Source organism: Pyrus communis, chromosome 2 (assembly GCF_963583255.1).
Source record: "Pyrus communis chromosome 2, drPyrComm1.1, whole genome shotgun sequence".
Lineage (NCBI taxonomy): Eukaryota > Viridiplantae > Streptophyta > Magnoliopsida > Rosales > Rosaceae > Pyrus > Pyrus communis.
The window spans coordinates 16,742,650-16,764,143 of NC_084804.1; the positions used below are offsets into that span (position 1 = coordinate 16,742,650).

At 35.1% G+C, this 21,494-nt stretch overlaps 1 protein-coding gene across 1 annotated transcript; it reads left to right on the forward strand.

The window, feature by feature from the left end:
- Nucleotides 1-6,821: 6,821 nt before the first annotated feature.
- Nucleotides 6,822-9,478, forward strand: LOC137725434 (pentatricopeptide repeat-containing protein At4g35130, chloroplastic-like). The gene has a single exon (XM_068464109.1). It carries the CDS (start codon nucleotides 6,916-6,918, stop codon nucleotides 9,337-9,339), a length of 2,424 nt encoding a protein of 807 aa, XP_068320210.1. The 5' UTR covers nucleotides 6,822-6,915; the 3' UTR covers nucleotides 9,340-9,478.
- The last annotated feature ends 12,016 nt before the right edge of the window (nucleotides 9,479-21,494 follow it).

The following is a 21,494-nucleotide window of genomic DNA, read 5'->3' on the forward strand; positions in this document are numbered from 1 at the left end:
CTAGTTGTGTGTGTGTGTGTGTGTGGTGAGAGAATGCCAAATAGGGTAAATACTATCAACGACAGTCATAGAAACAACCAAATCATCACTAGTCGTTACATAACGAAGACTACAATTCATAATTGTAGAAGGAAAAATAATCCCCGCCTAGCGCCTAGAAGGAAAAATAATCCCGGCCTAGCATCTAGGCGGCCACCGCCCTAATTAATGCCTAAACGTTTGAAAATTAAGAAATGGCGCCTAGACCCGCCTAGGTTACGACTCATTTGGACAGAAAATAGATAACTTTCATTTTGCATTTTATTTTTTTCAATAAATTGTAAGAGACTTGTTGAATACTTAAATGAATACACATTATCTGCATGTTCTCCATGTTTTCATTATGTTTCAATACTTCCTAATATATATGTCATTTTATTTTGTAGTTTATAATGAAATTATATATATTTTAAGTATAAACTATAAACAAACACTTACTTAAATCCTCCTAGTCCGCCTAGGACCCCGTCTAGGCTCCGCCTAGGCGCCTAGGCGCTAGGGCCCAGCTCACTGGCCGAGTAGCGCCTAACGTATTTTAGAATCTTGAGTGCAAAACAATTGCAATCCCTAGCTTAGCGAAAAAAAAAAAAAAAAAAAAAAAAAAAACGTATCCTTAATTGGTTTAAACTCTATAAACGCGTTGGAAAGAAACCTCTTGGAAGCATCAAATAACATAACAAATGTTAGTAACTTCTTACCAAAGAATGGACACCAAGGTGCGTGAAATGACTGTAAAACAATGTCAATTAGGGTTTTGATTAAACCAATTGACACTACGTATAACCAACTTATCTAAATTTATTAAGGTCCTGTTTGATAACAAGTTTCGTTTTTCAGTTTTCAGTTTACACTATAGGATAAATAAGTGTGGGAAAAAAAAGGGATGTAGAAGAGGAATGAATGATTGTGGTAGAGATGTATAAGAAATGTATAATGCAAGGCACACAACGAAAAAAAACCCTAAAACCATTGGAATTTTGGAAATATAAAAATGTATGATGAAAGACTTAAGTGAAAATTTAAAAAAACTATTAATTTTAAATTAAATCTTTCCTTCTTCTTTTGTAGAAACTCTCTCTCTCTCTAAAGAGCGTCGTCTTTAGAAGAAACCCTAAACTTCATCATTATTCTTGACGCCGGCCTCTAGCTTCTGCTTGGGATCGGTGGCAAACAACTTTTCAAACTTGTTTTCCTCCTCCTCCTTCTCTTCATCCTTCTCTTCCTTCCCAAGACCTACGATGGCCCTTTTTCCCTTCTGGATTTTGGGGATCTACACACCTTCTTCGGAAGGAGTGGATGGAGCTCGATCTATGGACTTTTTGTCTTTCCCCGCACATGGGGTGGCCCCGTTTCCCATCAAGGAACGGTGGAGCAACCCACCATATACGGGTGGTATGGGTAGAGTACTAACTCTGGGCTGTTTGCCCATGTATCATGGTAATCTGATTTGGAGTCTTTGGGTTATGATTTGGGGCCCTGCGCTCAAGATCTTCCAAAACTTCGAATCAAATTCCAAATTTGGTGTATCTCACCTCAACACTTGCTTGCTGCTTCTTTCGTGCTTCTCTCCAGTCAAAGACAACTACAAGTTGTCACCCCTAAAAAGAAGCAGCAATTGGGCATTAGCCTTTGGGCTCCTATGTAATTTTCATTTTAGGTATAGATATGAACCTTTACTCATGCATTGTGTGCATGTGTGGCGCCTTGTCTGTACCGAACCTTTTTTATGGGCTGTTTTTATTTCTCGCTTTCATTTGCGAAGTCTTTGTAATTTATCATCCAGGACTTTGTTATAAAAACTCCCATCGACAAAAAAAAAAATATATATATATATATATATACAAAATGTAAAATTGAGAATTGAAAACGAAATGATTATTAAACGTATCTTAAAAGTCTTTTATAACTCCTCCCTCCGAGGGGAAAAACCTCATAATTTACCAATCATGTCTAAGAATTAAGCGTCATTAGCTACTTAGTACTACAGTCTAGAGACATTCCTCTTCATTTGTAAGTGAGAGGTTTTAAGTTCGATTCTCGTCAAAGGCGAATTTGAATTACATTATTGCTAGCCCATTGTGAGACTAAGCTCATCTTCATTCCCCTTAGTGTAGATAATATCGTTTGTTAAAAAAAATAATAATAATTAAGTGTCTTTCAACCCCAAAACTTTGGCTCATGTTAGGGTTTATGCGCTGTAGCTTAATAAGTTCATACGATTGTAGGTGGGGAGAGATTAAGACTAATGATTAGAAACACGTACGGGCCATACAAACAACTCACTATACATATAAGACCCTTTCACATTTTTCATTTCAAAATTTTGAAGCAACCCTAATAATATAGATTCTTCATTCTCGAATGCCACCTGTTTTAATTTGAGCTAAACTCCATCTGATTAATTTAATAATCTCAATGAATGTTTTCTCTTTACCTAATCACCAATCTATGATAAACATATATAACAGATAGATTCTCAATCTCGAATGCTACAACTGTTTACAAAGCATTTTAATTTGAACCAAACTACATTGTGATTAATATAATTAATCTCAAAGAATGTTCTCTCTTTACCTAATCATAAATCTGAGACAAAGATAACTGAACTGATAGAGAAACCTAGAGATCTCTATTTAAACGTGTGCACGCGTCGTTTTCATTAGCACCAACCTCCAGCACTAACATACAGGGCTTTGCATGTGAGCTGTCGGTGTGTGCCACAATCCATTCATACGTACGTTCACTTGAACAATGTGGTCATACAAAAATTTTACAATATAAATCTGTTGAATAAAGCAAAAGTCCCCTTCGAATTGTATTGAGACCTTTTGCATAAAAATTCACATCTATTAATTGCACGAATAATTAAGTGGAGATATTATCAATGCTATTAGTGGTAAATCGCCCGTCTCTCTAAAACTATAGCAAAAACCTAATCATTGAATAAGTAATTGAAGTCTATCAAGACTATGCTACTGCTATGATCAACTTCAAAATGAGACCTTGTTTTACTAACATTTTAGAAATTGATATTTTGATGCGTAAACCTCATTTACATTGTTGATTCGTTTTCTGTTAGCTTAAGATTTTGATGTTTAATTGTTGTTCGGTTGTCTTTCTCCCTTTATCTAACTAAATCCTTACGTTAGAGAAGATGTAAACTTAATATACGCTATTGTCTTATTCCTGTTTGCTTATATTGTTGTAACCTAGTTGTTGTATGGTCCCCGCTGACTTCGAATATAAGTATTACAGCTAAAACCCAATTGGGCACAGGAGTATATTAACAAAGTCAAATGGTCGCTACCATTCAGTTTAATATATTAATTAAAAAAATTAGTTAAAACGCAGAGGGCTAAAACCACATTGGCAATTCCTATATAAAGCTCAATCACAAATGCTATGTTCATCACTACACACAGGTTTAATTAAAGCTTAGTTAAACACACAAAACATAAAAAATCAAATATTCAGAAAGATGGGGCTGATCAAGAGAGTACTATTTCGACATTTTCGAGCTCTGTTTAACCGAAAGAGCAATTTGATCGGAAGCAATGCGTTCATGGAGGCCCTTGCAAATGTAAATGGTGATCATCGTCATCAGAGTACTAACGTAATTTCTCACCAAACTCAGGACGATGGGGTTGTGCGGATGAAGATTCTGGTAAGAAAGCAAGATTTGAAGCAAGTTCTGGAGCTCATGAATGGCAACGGCGTTCATAACCAATCATCAGTTGTTCGGGCATCGTCGTCATTTTCTTTGGAGCAGAGGTTATATGTTTTGAGAAAAAAGCAAATTCAAAGAGCCAAACATAGCCGCCAGGGTTCTTGGAGTCATGAATTGCAAAGCATCCCTGAAGAAATTTAATTTTATAACCTAATTACAACTAAGATTTTCGAGTGTGTTGTTTGACTTTATGTGTTTGACATCATACTTTGATCGCATGTAATCTTTTCTTTTTTTTTCCAATTCATATTGGTTTTTCTTTCAACATAATAAAACTATCCTTGTTGGTTCTGAACTCTATGGTAGCTTGTTCTAGCTCTAGTGGCTTTAATTTGGGTTTTGCAAGCCACATACAAATATGAGTTCATGTGATCAATAATTTACCTTCGATCAATTAACAATCCCGGATAGAGGTAACCGATCAATGACGAAGCCAGAAATTTATCGTAATGGGAGCACAACAAAAGAATAATACTTGGCCAAAGAATGAGTAGGAGTTCCTACTCAAAACAGTTCGTTGCCGATCCATAGAACTTAGTGTTTATATCATAACCGTTTATATTACAAATATTATATAAAGATCGTTTGTGCAAAAAACAATTAAAATTAAGGTCATTTGGTCACTGAATTGAATAAAAACAGATGAATGAAATTGGTAAAAGCATTATGAATTGTCTATGTATTTGCTACAATAAATTGACTAAATGACTTTAGTTTTAATTTAATTTTTGCATAGATGATCTTTACAAAGTGATTTATAATATGAACGGTTTTTATTATAAGCACAAACCTATGTAATTTGAACATGAAGAGTTTTGAGTAAAAGTTCCTACTCATTCTTAAGTAGCCAAGCATTATTCACAACAATAGCTCCGAAAGTTGGTTACCTTCCATTTATAGTTTTCCTTACAAAATCTTATGTTCTATAAGCCATATGATTCCTTTGAAAGATATGCATTATATCTAAAATTTAGTTTTCTCAAGTAAATTAAAGCAAACCAATGATAATTATATATTTTGGGGCTTCAAATATGCATTTGACACGTTAAAAAAACATTTGAGACATATATTTGTTAGTCATGTTTGGAAGTGACTTTAGAATGACTGAAATCGTTTTTGGTAAAAGTATTTTGGGTTACAAAAGCACTAAAAGTGCATTTTGGAAGAAGCTCATTGATGTGCTTGTTGTAGGAGTACTTCAAAATGTTTTTTTTAGAATTCACTTGCATTTTGATCAATGATTGGTTCCAATTATAATTTTTTCAAAACGCTTTCAATCATTTAAAAAGTACATTCAAACACATATTTGTACATATCAAATGCTCAATGTTAATTCACTTCTATGATGGTCCTAGTAATGTATCTAATGTAGAACCCTTAATTATTTGCAAAAGAGAGATATTTTGCATGGGTGTTTGCCTTTCTTTGCATGAACGTATCTTTGGGGCCGGCACCGGAATTCAATGGGAAGAAAACCATCTTGTTGGGGTCACAGTCATCCATTGACCCCACCTTCCCTCTGCTAGCGTAACCGACCACTTAAAAATAACTCTATTATAATTGTTAACAAAGAGCACATATATTTATGAACATTAAGAGCAAAGCACAAGTAGTATTTGTGCGTTTAACTAGATATATTAGTGTCGATAACATGTTTTTCTTGGATCAATGGGGTTAGAGGAATCAAACTTGACATTTTTTTCACTATGAAAAAAGAGAAGTACTACTAATGTGACATCCCACATCGCCCAGGGTAGTGATCCTTATATGTATATTCTCATCCTTACCTAGCACGAGGCCTTTTGGGAGCTCACAGGCTTTGGGTTCCGTAGGAACTCCGAAGTTAAGCGAGAAGGAGGCTAGAGCAATCCCATGATGGGTGACCCACTGGGAAGTTGCTCGTGAGTTCCCAAAAACAAAACCGTGCGGGAATGGTAAGCCCAAAGCGGACAATATCGTGCTACGGTGGTGGAGCGGGCCCGGGAAGTGATCCGCCCCGGGCCGAGATGTGACAATTGGTATCAGAGCCAATCCCTGGCCGGAAATGTGCCGACGAGGACGTCGGGCCCCTAAGGGGGGTGGATTGTGACATCCCACATCGCCCAGGGTAGTGATCCTTATATGTATATTCCCATCCTTACCTAGCACGAGGCCTTTTGGGAGCTCACTAGCTTTGGGTTCCGTAGGAACTCCGAAGTTAAGCGAGAAGAAGGCTAGAGCAATCCCATGATGGGTGACCCACTGAGAAGTTGCTCGTGAGTTCCCAAAAACAAAACCGTGCGGGAATGGTAAGCCCAAAGCGGACAATATCGTGCTACGGTGGTGGAGCGGGCCCGTGAAGTGATCCGCCCCGAGCCGGGATGTGACAACTAAACTAATATCTAAATGGTATAACAAGTATATTAAGATAAGATTGCCATTTATTTGTATTCGATGTGTAATTAAAGTATACAGGAAGTCTAAAGAAGCTAACTCGTTTAGAAGAGTTACTTGATGAAGTTTGTTTTCAATGTTAATAAATATTTTATGTGGCTAGAGTGAAAACAAAATACTATCATCAACAATCGTAGAAACAAGCAATTCTCATTACATCATGATGACTATAGTTCACCATTGTAGAAGGAAATGAGTGATTCAACCGCTGAAAACCTTAGCTTAGTAATTATATCTGCAATCGAATTTAGTCTCTAAGACGTGTCTTGGTGTAACCAATTTAGCAAAATTAATATTTTATACTGCCCTCACTTGGGAGAAAGACATACATGACACAGATACACGCCGTGGTGGCGTCCCCATGCCATTATAATGAAGATGTATAAATTTTTGTCTCCATATCCTTATTTCATTGACAAAGAATGTCGCGTGACAGTTTACTCGTGTCATGTAAGTCGTTATTCTCACTTAGAGGTTCTTGCTTAACTACGACTACTCTTTGGGCTTAAAATAGCTGGGCTCAAAAGATTCGGGCTGCCCCAGCCCGTTAACGATTGCATATATCGACAGTTTAAAAGTTGTCAGAAATACCTATCATTCAAAACCCGCGGAGGAGGAGGAAGACAGAGTGTGTACCCCTTTGGTTTTTGTCTGTTGAGTAATGAGTTGGAACGGCTATTTTCCCAGCGCCGCCTAATCCCTGAAGCCATTCAAAAATGGCTGCAAGTCTCGCTCACAGTCACAGCTCTTACCTCTACAACTCCACCTCCCCGCCACCGAGCCTTTTACGAAAACGAGCCGCTGAGCCGAAAGCAAACCAAAGCTCCGACCAGCCGAAGTTTCCTAAGTTGGTTCGTGGAATCCGAAAACTATCAGAGAATCCGAGCACCTCGATTGAACCCCTCAACAACTATGCGCTCAAACAGGCTCTTCAAGAACATGTGGAATCTGGGTCCATAGAGGATGCACTCCGGGTGTTTGAGAAAATGTCCCATTCAGATACGTATTACTGGAATGTTATGATTAGAGGTCTCACTGATAACGGGTTGTTCCGGGAGGCGATTGGTTTTTATCATAGGATGCAAAGTGAAGGTGTTCGAGCCGATAATTATACCTACCCATTTGTGATCAAGGCTTGTGGTGGGTTGTTGTCGTTGGATGAAGGACAAAAGGTTCATGGGAAGTTGTTTAAGGTCGGGTTGGATTTGGATGTTTATATCGGTAACTCGCTTTGTGCTGCGTATGCAAAACTTGGTTGCATAGAGTATGCAGAGAGAGTGTTTGACGAAATGCCTGTTAAAGACTTGGTTTCTTGGAATTCTATGATTGGCGGGTATGCTGCTGTTGGGGATGGTTGGAGGGCGATGGTTTGTTTTCAGGAAATGCAGGTGCTCGGTATGAAGCCTGATAGATTCAGTATGATTGGCGGTCTTAACGCTTGTGCTATTGATTGCTTTCTCCAACCCGGGAAGGAAATCCATTGCCAGGTTCTTAAATGTATGCTTGAATCAGATGTCATGGTGCACACCTCGCTTATCGACATGTACCACAAATGTGGTAGAGTGGACTATGCAGAGAGGTTGTTTGATGAGATTTGCACCAAGAATGTTGTGGTTTGGAATGCAATGATACATGGGTATACTCTAAATGCTCAGCCGCTTGAGTCACTTTCTTGCTTGAAAAAAATGCAAGAGGCAGATAAGTTGATTCCTGATGCTATCACAATGATCAATTTTCTTCCCTCTTGCACACAACTAGGAGCCCTATTGGAAGGTAAATCAATCCATGGCTATGCCATTAGACGAGGTTTTCTCCCTCATATTGTATTTGAAACTGCACTGATCGATTTGTATGGTGCCTGCGGCAGGATAAATTTGGCAGAACGTATATTTGGTCAGCTAATTGAAAAGAACTTGATATCGTGGAATAGCATGATTTCTGCATATGTACAAAGTGGACATAACAGGGAAGCCTTGGAATTATTTTGGGATCTCTTGAATGAACCGCTTGAACCGGATGCAATTACATTTTCAAGCATCATACCTGCCTATTGTGAAGTAGCATCCATTGGGGAGCGGAAGCAAATTCATGGTTGTATCACAAAATTGGAGCACAACTCAAATACATTAATCTTGAATGCAACTGTTTACATGTATGCAAAATGTGGGTATCTGGAGACGGCGCGAGAAGTTTTTGATAGGATGATATTCAGGGATACCAGTTCGTGGAACACTATAATTATGGCTTATGCAATTCATGGGTTTGGGAGAATATCCATCGAGTTTTTCTCCAAAATGAGAGACAATGGCATTCAGCCTAATGAGAGCACATTTGTTTCCTTGTTAATGGCGTGTAGTGTTTCTGGCATGGTTGACGAGGGTTGGAAATACTATAGCTCGATGAAAAGAGACTATGGTATTGATCCTGGAATAGAGCACTGTGGTTGTATGATCGATCTTCTTGGTCGAACAGGTAATCTTGACCGTGCCAAGATTTTTATCGAGGAAATCTCGCTGCTGCCCACAGCCAGAATTTGGGGGTCATTACTGACAGCTAGTAGAAACAACAGAAACATAGAGTTAGCTGAACTTGCTGCTGAGCATATTTTGTCCTCGGAACATGATAATACCGGGTGTTATATCTTGCTTGCGAATATGTATTCTGAAGCTGGGAGGTGGGAAGATGTAGAACGGCTTAAATCTCATATGAAGCAAAGAGGACTCCGGAAAACTGTCGCGTGCAGCTTTGTTGAGACCAAATGTAGGCCTTACAGATTCATCAACCAAGATACGACCCACGTTGAAACCTACATGATTTATGCTGTTTTAGATTTGATTCTGAGGAAGATAGGGGAAGATAAATATGTTAACAGTATCACCAAGTTCAGACCGTTGGATTTGAAGAGAAAGAGAGCAAATTCCGCAGAGAGTCACAGTGTAAGATTGGCAATTTGTTTTGGTTTGATCTCCACAGAAATCAGACACCCCGTTGTTGTTCGGAAGAACACGAGAATCTGTGAAGAATGCCATAGCGCTGCAAAGAAGATTTCAGAGATCACCAAAAGAGAGATAATTGTAGGAGATTCGAAGGTCTTTCACCACTTCATTGACGGCAATTGCTCTTGTCGTGATTACTGGTGAGACTAGTTTTGTAGAAACTTCTTGTATATACACAAATATATTGCGCAACTGTGTGACAAAACATCTAGGCCTCCTTTGGTGCCTAGGATGGATTTGAGTAGATAACTCACTAGATCCTATGTTAGTTGATAGAAGAAATACATGGCAACTTCTAAAATTTGAAGGTCTAAGATTAGTCGTGAAGGAAACGTATCCTTCATGATTGTGCGTAAATTTGACGTCATCCGGTATAATTTGCTTTGGGTTGATGTAATCTAGTGGTCAAGTTGGGTCAAAATGAGGATAATTGAGATAATAAAAGGGATCTAGCCCGGAATTTATTTAGGCCAGACTCTAATTCATGTTGAAATTGTGATTTTGATTAAAATGAATCGATATTATCATGACATTAATCACGTCAATAATTGAATCACTTTGTGGTCATATTCGCACCAATCTATTAGTATGACTAGAGTAATTCTTAAGAAGTGTGACAACATGTTATTTATACAAACATCATTTCTAATGGAATCTCTACCACCGTATGTACTTAAATTTGAGCATTATGTGACTTCTAATGAGGCGGAGCTCCAATTCCTGTATTAGAGGGACAAAGTAGAGTTCTTAAAATTTTCTTCACATTTGAGGACCACATAAGGGCTATCTTTATTCATTTTTTTAATCACAAATTCTGATTTTACCGTGTACTTTTTCAATTCAAATGGGCCCATCGCTTTATTTTTCTTGTTGTTTTGCACAATTATTTGGCGCAACGACCGCGACTTCCATCCCTTTTCTTCTTGTTTGCTTATTTTGCCTTCCAATTTTATATGCTTTCACGTTCTATACTCATTTCTCTAAATTATACAATTTATTTTCCTTAGTTTGTTAATTTATTTTCTTCATCAATGGCAGGTTTAAGTAAGCTCCAAGTCCAACTAACTATTTTATATATATATATATTTATAACTAATTTAATAGTTAAATCTGTATGAACTTATTAATTCTTTTATTCATTTCAAATTTCAAATTACAAAACATAAATTACGTACTTAATCAACAAGAGTTAACTAGTAACATTACAATAATATTTCTAATTACTTATTGGAAGCATGAAAAATTGATTTGCAAATTATTTAATTATCCACTCTCCGTCCATTCCACAAGTGTTCAACGAAATCATTACAAAGAGCCATGTATCCAACTAGTAGAATTTAAATGTTTTTTTGGCCAAAATGTTTACAAAAATATTTTTCGACAACGTAATGTTAAATTAATTAAAAAAAAGTTAACACAAAAATAGAAATTGTACCTAATCAAATTATCACATAAAATCGTAAAAACCTCAAATTTAAGAATCCTTCTATAGGGACTCTTCCATTAGAGGCAATATTCTTTAAAGACACGAAGATGCCTTTAAGTTCCTAAATGGGTTTTTAAAAGTGGTGGTGGAATCCCTAAATAGGGAGTTCCATTGTAGATGCTCTAATGTCATCTCTAACCGAAAAGGCTAAACACATCCTCATCTAGAATTATAGCCTTACAAAAAGTTATTTTTAAATGAACAATGTCAGTCCATACTTATATATTATCTCTAACCGAATAAGCTAAACATAACTTTCTCAATAATTTATTAGTTTTACGTTTATACTTTAAATTTATTGATTAATTTAATTAAACGACCTTTGTCACTTAGTACTACAATCTCATGATATTCATCTTCACTTGCAATTAAGATGTCTTAGGTTCAATTCTCACCAAAGGCGAATTTGAACTACATTATTACTAGTCTATTGTGAGGCTAAGCTCACCCCACTCCCCTTAGTGTAGATACTATCGTTTGTTAAAAAAAAATTAAAAAAAATTAAACAACCTTGAATGTTTTCAAATCTAACCGTTGAATTTGAATTAATAATTGCAATTAAGGAGCTTAGGTCCAAAAATGGGATAAGAAGGGGCTATATTTGGCCAACATAATGCACCTTTGGCCAAATAATGGCCTGTAAGCTTCATAAAATTATAACCGGAACAACAATTGAAGATGAAATTTTAAACAAATCAGATTATTTTTTAGTTTCAAACCTTTCCCTTCCCATTAAAGTTGGCCTAACGGTTAGAAGAAAATTTGCAAAATGGAGCACCGTAGATAAATTTGCAAAAGTAAGCACTATAGATCTTTTGCCAAAAGCAAATCTTTTGTCAAAAGCAAAAGTGAGCATGCATGATTAGACTTGTCCTGCACTTGGGTAAATCAACGACCCAAGCAAGTCAAGTTGGGTACAACATGATCTCTCATCCAACTTGTTTCTTTCTATCTCTCTCTCTTGCGCTGGATTATTTCCATCAGGGTTCTGGAGAAGCTTCAACTCGATGAGTCTTTCATTTTAGATATCTCTAGATCCTAATATTTCCTAATCAATATCTTTTTTGATTCAGAGGTAACTTACTTAATTACACAAATTAATTACCATATAATTATAGTCTTCTCTTATAATATTGTACAACGACTGTTAATTGGTGGTGACTTTTTGGGCCTTCAGAATGTTTATAAAGCTCTCCAAGATAGAAAAGTTGATTTTTTTTTTTTTTTTGTTTGTTTGTTTGTTTGTATGTTGTTGATGGAAGTGATTATGTTGGTGAAGGAGATTCGAATTCAGTGACCCCGGGTGCGTTCAGGGTAGATTCTAACTGAGATGTATGTCAGTTGGGTCAAAATGAGGATAATTGAGATAATAAAAGAGATCTAGTCCGGAAATTTTTTATTCTAATCCATGTTGAAATTATGATTTTGATTAAAATGAATCGATATAATCATGACATTAATCATGTCAATAGTTGAATCACTTTGTGGTCATGTTCGCACCAATCTATTAGTATGACAACATGTTATTTGTACAAACATCATTTCTAATGGAATTTCTACCACCGTATGTACTTAAATTTAAGCATTATGTGACTTCTAATGAGGCGGAGCTCCAATTCCTGTATTAGAGGGACCAAGTAGAGTTCTTAAAATTTTCTTCACATTTGAGGACCAAGTAAGGGCTATCTTCATTCATTTTTTTGGTCACAAATTCTGACTTTGCCGTGTACTTTTTCAATTCAAATGGGCCTGTCGCTTTATTTTTCTTGTTGTTTTGCACAATTATTTGGCGCAACCTGACCGCAACTTCCATCCCTTTTCTTCTTGTTTGCTTATTTTGCCTTCCAATTTTATATGCTTTCACGTTCTATACTCATTTCTCTAATTATACAATTTATTTTCCTTAGTTTGTTAATTTATTTTATTCATCAATAGGTTTAAGTAAGCTCCAAGTCCAACTAACTATTATATATATATATATATATTTTTTTTTTATAACTAATTTAATAGTTAAATCTGTATGAACTTATTAATTCTTTTATTCATTTCAAATTTCAAATTACAAAACATAAATTACGTACTTAATCAACAAGAGTTAACTAGTAACATTACAATAATATTTCTAATTACTTATTGGAAGCATGAAAAATTGATTTGCAAATTATTTAATTATCCACTCTCCGTCCATTCCACAAGTGTTCAGCGAAATCATTACAAAGAGCCATGTATCCAACTAGTTAGAATTTGAATTTTTTTTGGTCAAAATGTTTACAAAAATATTTTACAACAACGTAATGTTAAATTAATTAAAAAAAAAGTTAACACAAAAATAGAAATTGTACCTAATCAAATTATCACATAAAATCGTAAAAACCTCAAATTTAAGAATCCTTCTATAGGGACTCTTCCATTAGAGGCAATATTCTTTAAAGACACGAAGATGCCTTTAAGTTCCTAAATGAGTTTTTAAAAGTGGTGGTGGGAGTCCCTAAATTGGGAGTTCCATTGTAGATGCTCTAATGTCATCTCTAACCGAAAAAGCTAAACACATCCCCGTCTAGAATTATAGCCTTGCAAAAAGTTATTTTTAAATGAACAGTGTCAGTCCATACTTATATATTATCTCTAACCGAATAAGCTAAACATAACTCCCTCAATAATTTATTAGTTTTATGTTTATACTTTAAATTTATTGATTAATTTAATTAAACGACCTTTGTCACTTAGTACTACAATCTCATGATATTCATTTTCACTTGTAATTAAGATGTCTTAAGTTCAATTCTCATCAAAGGCGAATTTGAATTACATTATTATTAGCCTATTGTGAGGCTAAGCCCACCCTACTTTGGAGTCTTTTGTTAAGAATTTTTTTTTTTGTTTTTGGTGGCCTTTGGTCTGCAGATACAACTTTTGTTTAAATTTTTGTTTTTTTTTCAAATTTTGGCTATTTTGTTTATGTGTTTAGATGCTCAGTGTGGGTTTATGGTATAATTTTCCTTTTATTTTCAGGAAACGGTGCTTTTTGTTTTCTGAAACCGCTTGCAGAGCGCACACTTGAGGATCTCAGACCGAAGGTAAAAGGTAAAAGGTAAAAATCTCTGGCTTCCTTTAGTGGTGTAAGCTTGCACGAAAGAGAGAAACAATAACCAAAATTTTATCTGAAGAGAACCCAGAATTTTGAAGCCAATTACATTGGCTTAAGAATTTCTTAGGATACAACTTGCACTCGATCGACAGTTTTATTTATTTGCCTCTGTTTTCTTGCTCGGAAAATATTATTTCCAGCCCTCAAAGCTAACCAATTGAAAATTCTGTTCGGGCAACAACCAACACATAATTCTAATAAAAAAGAAGTAGCGAGAAGAAGAATGTAACACAGAGACACATGCACGTGGAACTTCATTGCTAGATTTTATTATTTATCATAACTCAGTAAAGAAAAATTACAGACGCTGCCTTCATAGGTTTAGGGTTTTATTTTAGATAAATTGCAGTGCACTGTCTGTGCTAAAAGTTTTTGGATCCAAAGCAGTCAGGATGCTAATTTATAAAGAATTTTTCTTTAAATTTTTGTGTTCTTTTGTGATTTCATTTTATCTGAATTATTCATTTAATGTTTGAGATGCACTACCTTGCAGACTATTGTTCTCTTTTGGCTATAACAAGAAATTTGATTGTGCAGATTGTATTTGTTTTGGGATCTATAAAAGGATATTACAGGGAACATATCTTGGCTGTTGATACCATACTTGGATTCTAAACTCTCCAAAGCTGCCTTCATCTGGGTTATTTTCTCAACATTCTCTTTTTCGTTTACGGTTGGTTTCGTATACCATTGCAAGTGTTAAATTTGTGATTTGTTGTTTATGTGGTGAAAAACTAGGTTGCTAGAACGATTCAGATTATTTATTTGTTACACAAAAAAAAACTTTTAGAACTCCCGGTAGAAAGAGATTTCGCTAACGAAAAAGTCTTTTATTTTTTTGTGAGACTTAAGAGGTTACCTTCTCCAAACGCATAAATGGACTTTTGAAGAAGGCTTTTGACCTCTCTATCCTCTACGATGCTGAAGTTGCCCTCATGATCATCTTCTCTCCCTCTGGCATGGCCTGCCAATTTGCAAGCCACGAGTACGTTTAATTAACAAATAATTCAACTAGCTAGCTAGGTTTGATGATCATCTTTTCAATTAATATGGTTTTGCTAACGTGTAATGCAGCATAAACAGGATCATTTCCATGTATAGAGGTAAAGTAGGGTTGCCTGAAATCAAACAACTTAATTTTGTGTTCCAATATCACAAAGAATGGTGCAGGAATTTTCATATTTGGGTAGATTTTTATGAATTGTTCTTGAGCTAAAGGTTGAAATGATCTTATTCACTTTGATCTTTTCTAGAAGCTATTTGTTAATGGTTGTTAACTTGGCTAAATGAGTTTTTCATGCTACCATTTTGTTTAAATGTAGAAACAAAAACTAATATCCATGAAAAGAAAGATGAGTTACAAGGAAAGATAGGATATCCGTTTAAGCTTGACTGAAAGTTAGAGTGTAATGCTTGGTGATCGTCTATTGCTACAAGAAGAAATTAAAAAAACTTTGTTATTTGATTCTCTGCATTTTCATTTCTGATTCGTCTATGAACATTTAAATTTTGGTTTGCCTTTATTAATCTTGAGTTCACTCTTTTCTATTTTTATTATATATTGTTTTCAATTATATAATTGCAGCTTTCAAAAGAGGAAGATGGGTATTTTTGTTTGGTGAGAAAGAGGGGGAAGATAGTCAGAGAGGTGAATTATGTTGACAAATGGGATGGTGGATTATAATGTTGTATTAATTAGTATGTTAGGATTTTGTATCATGTTGTGTGAGTTACTGTTTTCTATTCTATGTTGTGAATGATTTTGCATTCATTGCTGCCAGGTTTTTGTTCCAGTGTTTATATGTGATCCCAGTCTCTATAGACGTGGGCTTTCAAACTAAGCAGAGCCTGAAAAAAAGTGTCAATCTTTTGTGTAATGGGGTTGTGCCAATCTTTATAAGTACAATGTTTTGAATAGGCCCAAAAAAATAAGGTTGTGATGTTGGTAGTTAGTATATGTGCTTAATGCTGCCCTCGATGCAACTTACGCTACTGTTCCCTGCACTGCTACAAGGTATGCCTGCTGATTTGTACAGATTTTTATTTATTTTATTTTGTAATATTTAGCAAAATCAAACATTTGATCACCTTCTTTTGATTTTGGGTTTTGGTTTTGGTGGATTTGAAATTGGTGAGTGGATAACACGTTGGAATTTGAATTTTCATGTGTTTTGTAATTCTAAGTCTGTATTTGGATGCTTTATGTTAATGTGTTGGATTACCATACATACTAGCCTTATGTGACTGCCTTGATTCATGCATGATGGAACTAAATTACTTTAATAGATCATTTTTCTGGTCTTCTTACTTTTATTGGAATGTTGTTTATGCATGATGGAACTAAATTACTTTAATAGATCATTTTTTTGGTCTTCTTACTTTTGTTGGAATGTTGTTACTGCAGTCTGTTAATTTTGGATTGTTTTGTGTTATGGGTTCTGTAGAATTAGTCTCCAGTTGTGTCATGGGTTGTGTCATCCCACAAACAATTGTGCCATGAGTGGGATGCTGGATGATTGTTAAAACATGAGACTTATCAAAATGTAAATAGGAAATAACACCTATGTAAGTATACTCTGGTTTTGGCCCTGCATTCTTAGTTGTGTGAGATATACATGGTTGATATCAACTAATTATACGTATTGCAATTATATTCCCTTAATTAATGGGGCTAACCTTTATGAATTGAGTATAGGATTTAGATGTATAGTGTTTCGATGGGAACATGAAGACTGCATTTGGGAGTGTGCATTAAATGTATTTGATACATCAACACTTCCATATGCTTATTTCTCTTTCTTAGATGAAATTATCCATATGTCAAATAAACCATAGTGGATAATTTCACTTCATTATACATAACACTTCCATGTGCTTATTTTACTTCATTATTTTTTGCATTCCAGTTGGTCTTTGTTTCGTTCTCAGATAGTTATCAGCATAGATAAAGTAAAATTCCGTTCTTGGCTCTCTTTTTCTTTACTGTAGCATCTGTTTATCTGTTAGTGTAAATTTGGGTTATGTTGGATTTTTCAATTTGATTCTCCAATATATTTTTTTGATGACAAACTGTTCTAATCAGTAATTCCCCACTCTGAGAACTTGAGACCTTGGACTGATATGCATTTCTGAGATTTTCTGGTATACTCACAGACCCCTGAGATTTTCGTGTCTCCAGAGTTCTCCAGCCAACCACAGACCCCTGGTTGCCATACTTTCGTTGCACGCAGATCTTCTGGTATACTCACTAAGTGTAAATTTAATGGTTTACAGAAACTTTTAATAGTTCCATCCTAAATATCTTCCTTTATTCTTGATGCCATGCTACTTGCTTGACCCTTTCTTGCATCAGTTGTGTCACCTAAAATTAAAATGAAATGAAATAGTTTCCCTACATGCTCAATGTTGTGAATGTAGGTGATGTTAGAAATTTAGTGTTGTTGTTCTATTTAATATATCCGTACTCATGTGTTTTACAGATGCGCAGTTCAAAAGATCTGGTTACTGCTTGGGTGAGAGGTTTATAATTTCATTAAAAAAAAAAAAAAAAAAAAAAAAAACTGTTTTGGTTACTGGTGGCGGTTTATCTGTATTCTTGCCTTGGAGTTGGATGCACTTTGTGTACTGGATTGTGATTTGTTTGAAAATATCTATGGTGATGATTTTGAGTATAATGTGTTTTCCTAATACTGTTTTTCTCCCTCTTTGTAGTCCAGTTGTGCAGAAAACATCTCCATTAATCGATAACAAATGAAATCGTTTGTTGTCGAGGAAGAAGAGCGAAAATGCTGCAAGTGGAGGATAGATAACAGCTCAAGACACATGGTATGAGGGTGCAGGTAAACTGTACATATGCATCTGGAAAAAGTAAAAAGTTAAGGCGGGTTGGTTGTAGCTTCTACTTCTCGCCACAACAGGAAGTACTTTTGAACTGCATTAAGCTGTTAATAAATTAAGCTTAAGCTATATTTTACTTATCAAAAATGGGTAAACTGTTTTACATAGGAAATTAAGTGCTCATATCAGGTAAACTGTCACTTTTACAAAGTTTTCTGATAAATTAGATATATAGTTTAATTCGAAGAGTTGTGTTAAATTATATAGTTTAATTACGTCCCCTTTGTCCAATGCCTATATATCTGCTCAACTCTTGGGTTGATTATTTGCCAGTAGGAATGTTTAATTGCTTGATCAATGATGTCGATTCAATTTGAAGAAGAAATAGGACTTTTGTTCAATAGGGATTGAGACTCTCACATACGAGTAAGATGTCTCAATTGTTCATTGATTCCTAGGTGCTACGTCTTTTTAGTTGCTTTGTGTGGAAACTATTCATGCCTGTTGCAACTAATACATTCAAGTCCCGCAGCAACACGCGGGCATATTTTCTCGTTCACTCTATTTCCCAACATGAGATCAAACTCAATTGTCCAATTTCCATAATTACATAATTTCCTGCTTAAATTTATTAAACGTTCACACAATTTATAACTAGAATTTATATATATAAAACATAAGATTTACTTTTATAATAAGATTCCAAACTCCTTACTTAGTTCAATTTCTTAATCAAAGCTTTGTCTCGTTTATTTAATCACACTTATTGTATGGCTGCATCTAACGTCTCGTTAGACTGCCTACGTATCCTAAATAGGGATCAAGCCATTCGTAGTTCACATTTCAAAAATTCAAACCAAATCCGAATATATTCATTTAATCCAACATATACCACAATCGTATTAATATTCAAACCACAACAGTTAGGTCTCAAAAGCATAATTAGAATAACGAAATTCACATAAAAACACAATGTCGGCTCCCTGGCCGTGCCCTGCCGCACCCACCGCCGCGGATGGCAGTTAGCCGCCCCGGCTTGCTGGAAAATTCAACTATTTCTAAAAATTCTCAAAAATTACAGAAATGAAGATCTTAAAGAGTAGAGCAAACTTTATACCTGCGTCCAAATCCAATTTGGCCTGGAAAGGCTCCAATTTTCCTCAAACCCGCCGGAAAACCTATAAATGGGTGGCCTCAAAACTTCACCTCCGGTGCTCTGCCGCCCCTACCATTGTTTGGGCTTCATTCCACCTCAAGGGGAGTCTAATGGTGGTGGAGATGGACGTATTTTGCTTCAGATTTAGTTGATTCGAACACACACTAGCCGCACCCCACCGTGCGGTTTCTCCCGATTTAAAGTCCAAATCCCTATATTTTTGGGATGTAATAGGAAGAGGGAAGGTCGTGGAGGGGTTTCCAAGTGGTTGTTTGATGTAATTCACCAGAAAAAGGGGTGAAAACCCGTCAGAAATATGTATGGGAGCCGATCGGGTCGGGTCACCAAGACCTGGCTCCCGATCCTCCGTTTCTCTTCTCTCCTTTCTCCTCACAGTTCTCTCTCCCCATTGGTCACCCTCCCTCAATTACTGCCTCCTTTTCCTCCTTTCTATTCTTTTCTTTTAATCACAACCATCCATCATTTATTTTTCTCTTCAATCATAGCCACACACGTGGCACAACTCATGGCTCCAGATTTCTGGAGCCTTCTAAATGGAAATAAAATTACCAAAATAACCCTGATTTTAAACGTTAATAACTCTTTCGTTATAACTTCGTTTCACGAATGGTTTGCGCCTATGCGTTCGTGAGATCGGACTCTATTCAAAAATATAAATTGTGACATCAAAAGGTCTACAGATTTTAAATAAATAAATTCCTAAATTCCTAACTTCATAACTAGTTTAATTTAAAACTAAACTAAATAAATTAATATAAATTCTCGATTCTTTCCACATATTCCTGATAATGAGTATGTTCTTTCTCTCTCCTTTTTTTTTATTTTTTTTTTTATTTTTTACTTTTCCGTCTTTCCTTCAATCCGCTCGATTTTTTCTCTCGATTTTTTCTCTCACTCCGCTTCCTCTCTATCTCGTCTAATCCTCTCTCTTATTTCTCTTTTCTTCAATCATCTCTTACCTGCTTTCCTCCTCTCTCTCCTCTTTCTTCCTCTCTTGCGACCCCCTCTTTTTAGATCTCTTTGTCTAGTTTAAGTCCTAAGATTTAAAAATTTTAAATCACAAACCAATCAAGTTTTTTAGTCTTAAAGAAAATTATTTTCAAAAACTGTTCTTAAGAAATATTTTGAAAAATGATAAAAAATTTCAAATAGAATATCGAACGGACTCTAAAATTTTCCTCACATTTGAGGACTACATAAGAACTATCTTTATTTATTTTTTTTAATCATAAATTCTAACTTTGCCGTGTTTTGCTAACTTTTTCAATTCAAATGGGCCCGTCACTTCCTTTTTCTTCTTGTTTTGCACAATTATTTGGCACAATCTGACCGCGACTTCCATCCCATTTCTTCTTGTTTGCCTATTTTGCCTTCCAATTTTATATGCTTTCATGCTCTATACTAAATAACTAAAATGGTCCATGTGATTTGTATAAACATCACTTTAGTTCCTGAGATAAAAAATTAATAGAAATGGTCATTGAGATTGTCTACCATTCATCATTTTGGTCATTCCGTTAAAAATTCTTTGGGCAATTTTCAAAGCTTCGTAACTCAATTGTTTATTAACCAAATTCGACTCATAATATATCAAAATGAAGATAGGAAAATGTAGAACAAGATTATACTTATTTGGAAGCCCAATGGTTGGTGAATCAAGGAACTTCATGGATTTGGGATACCCAACAGTCAACACACATACAATATAAGTTAGGAATGAAGATTGCCGTATCATTTGGCTATACCAAAAGATTTTTTTGGCATCCGAAGGATTATTCTTCCGTAGAAATTTCAAAAGATGATAAAGTTGAACTAATCAAATTTCAACAAGTTTGAAAAATCAACTATTTATATATATGAGGATCCTGATTGATGTGTTACGTTAATTTGAAGAACGGTCTTGAAGTTATGGAATGAGACATTCATTTTAAATTAACAAAAAAAAAATGTAATAATTAGAAAAAGGGTTGTCTAAATGGTGGGGTACTCATTGACACATGACCTAAAATAGAGGAAAAGTCATACAGTTTACTTTTTAAGTCTTTCAGGAATAAGAGTGGCAGGTTCCAAATTGGAATAATGCAATTTTCATCTTAAGAGGCTGTAATACTGGTTATAAAAAAAAGGTTTTTGGCACGCGGATAATAATGTGATTAAATTAGTTGTCAAATGATTGTTTTTTTTTTTTTTGAACAAACGATATTATCTACACTAAGGAGAGGGGGTGGGCTTAACCTCACAATGGGCTATCTATAATGTGATTCAATCAGTTGTTTATTTGGTTTTTTTTTTTTTTTTTTTTTGAACAAACAATATTATCTACACTAAGGGGGAGGGAATGAGCTTAGCCTCAAAATGCGCTAGCTATAATGTGATTCAATCAGTTGTTTATTAAATATTATTTTCTTTATTCTTAATATAAATTCAATAGAGACCGATTTTATTATGTGGATTCAGCTGTTTTAATTGAATCCAACTTTTTAAACTCAAAAACAATTTTCAAGTTTTAGACCTTAAAAACTTGTTTGGTAAGACTATTTTCAAAAACTGAATTCAAGACTAACTCAAAAAATATAGTCTATTCTCTAAAAATATAAAAAGTAAGTTTTTAAAGTTTTTAAACTTAAACTCACTCCTTTTTTTTTTCTCTC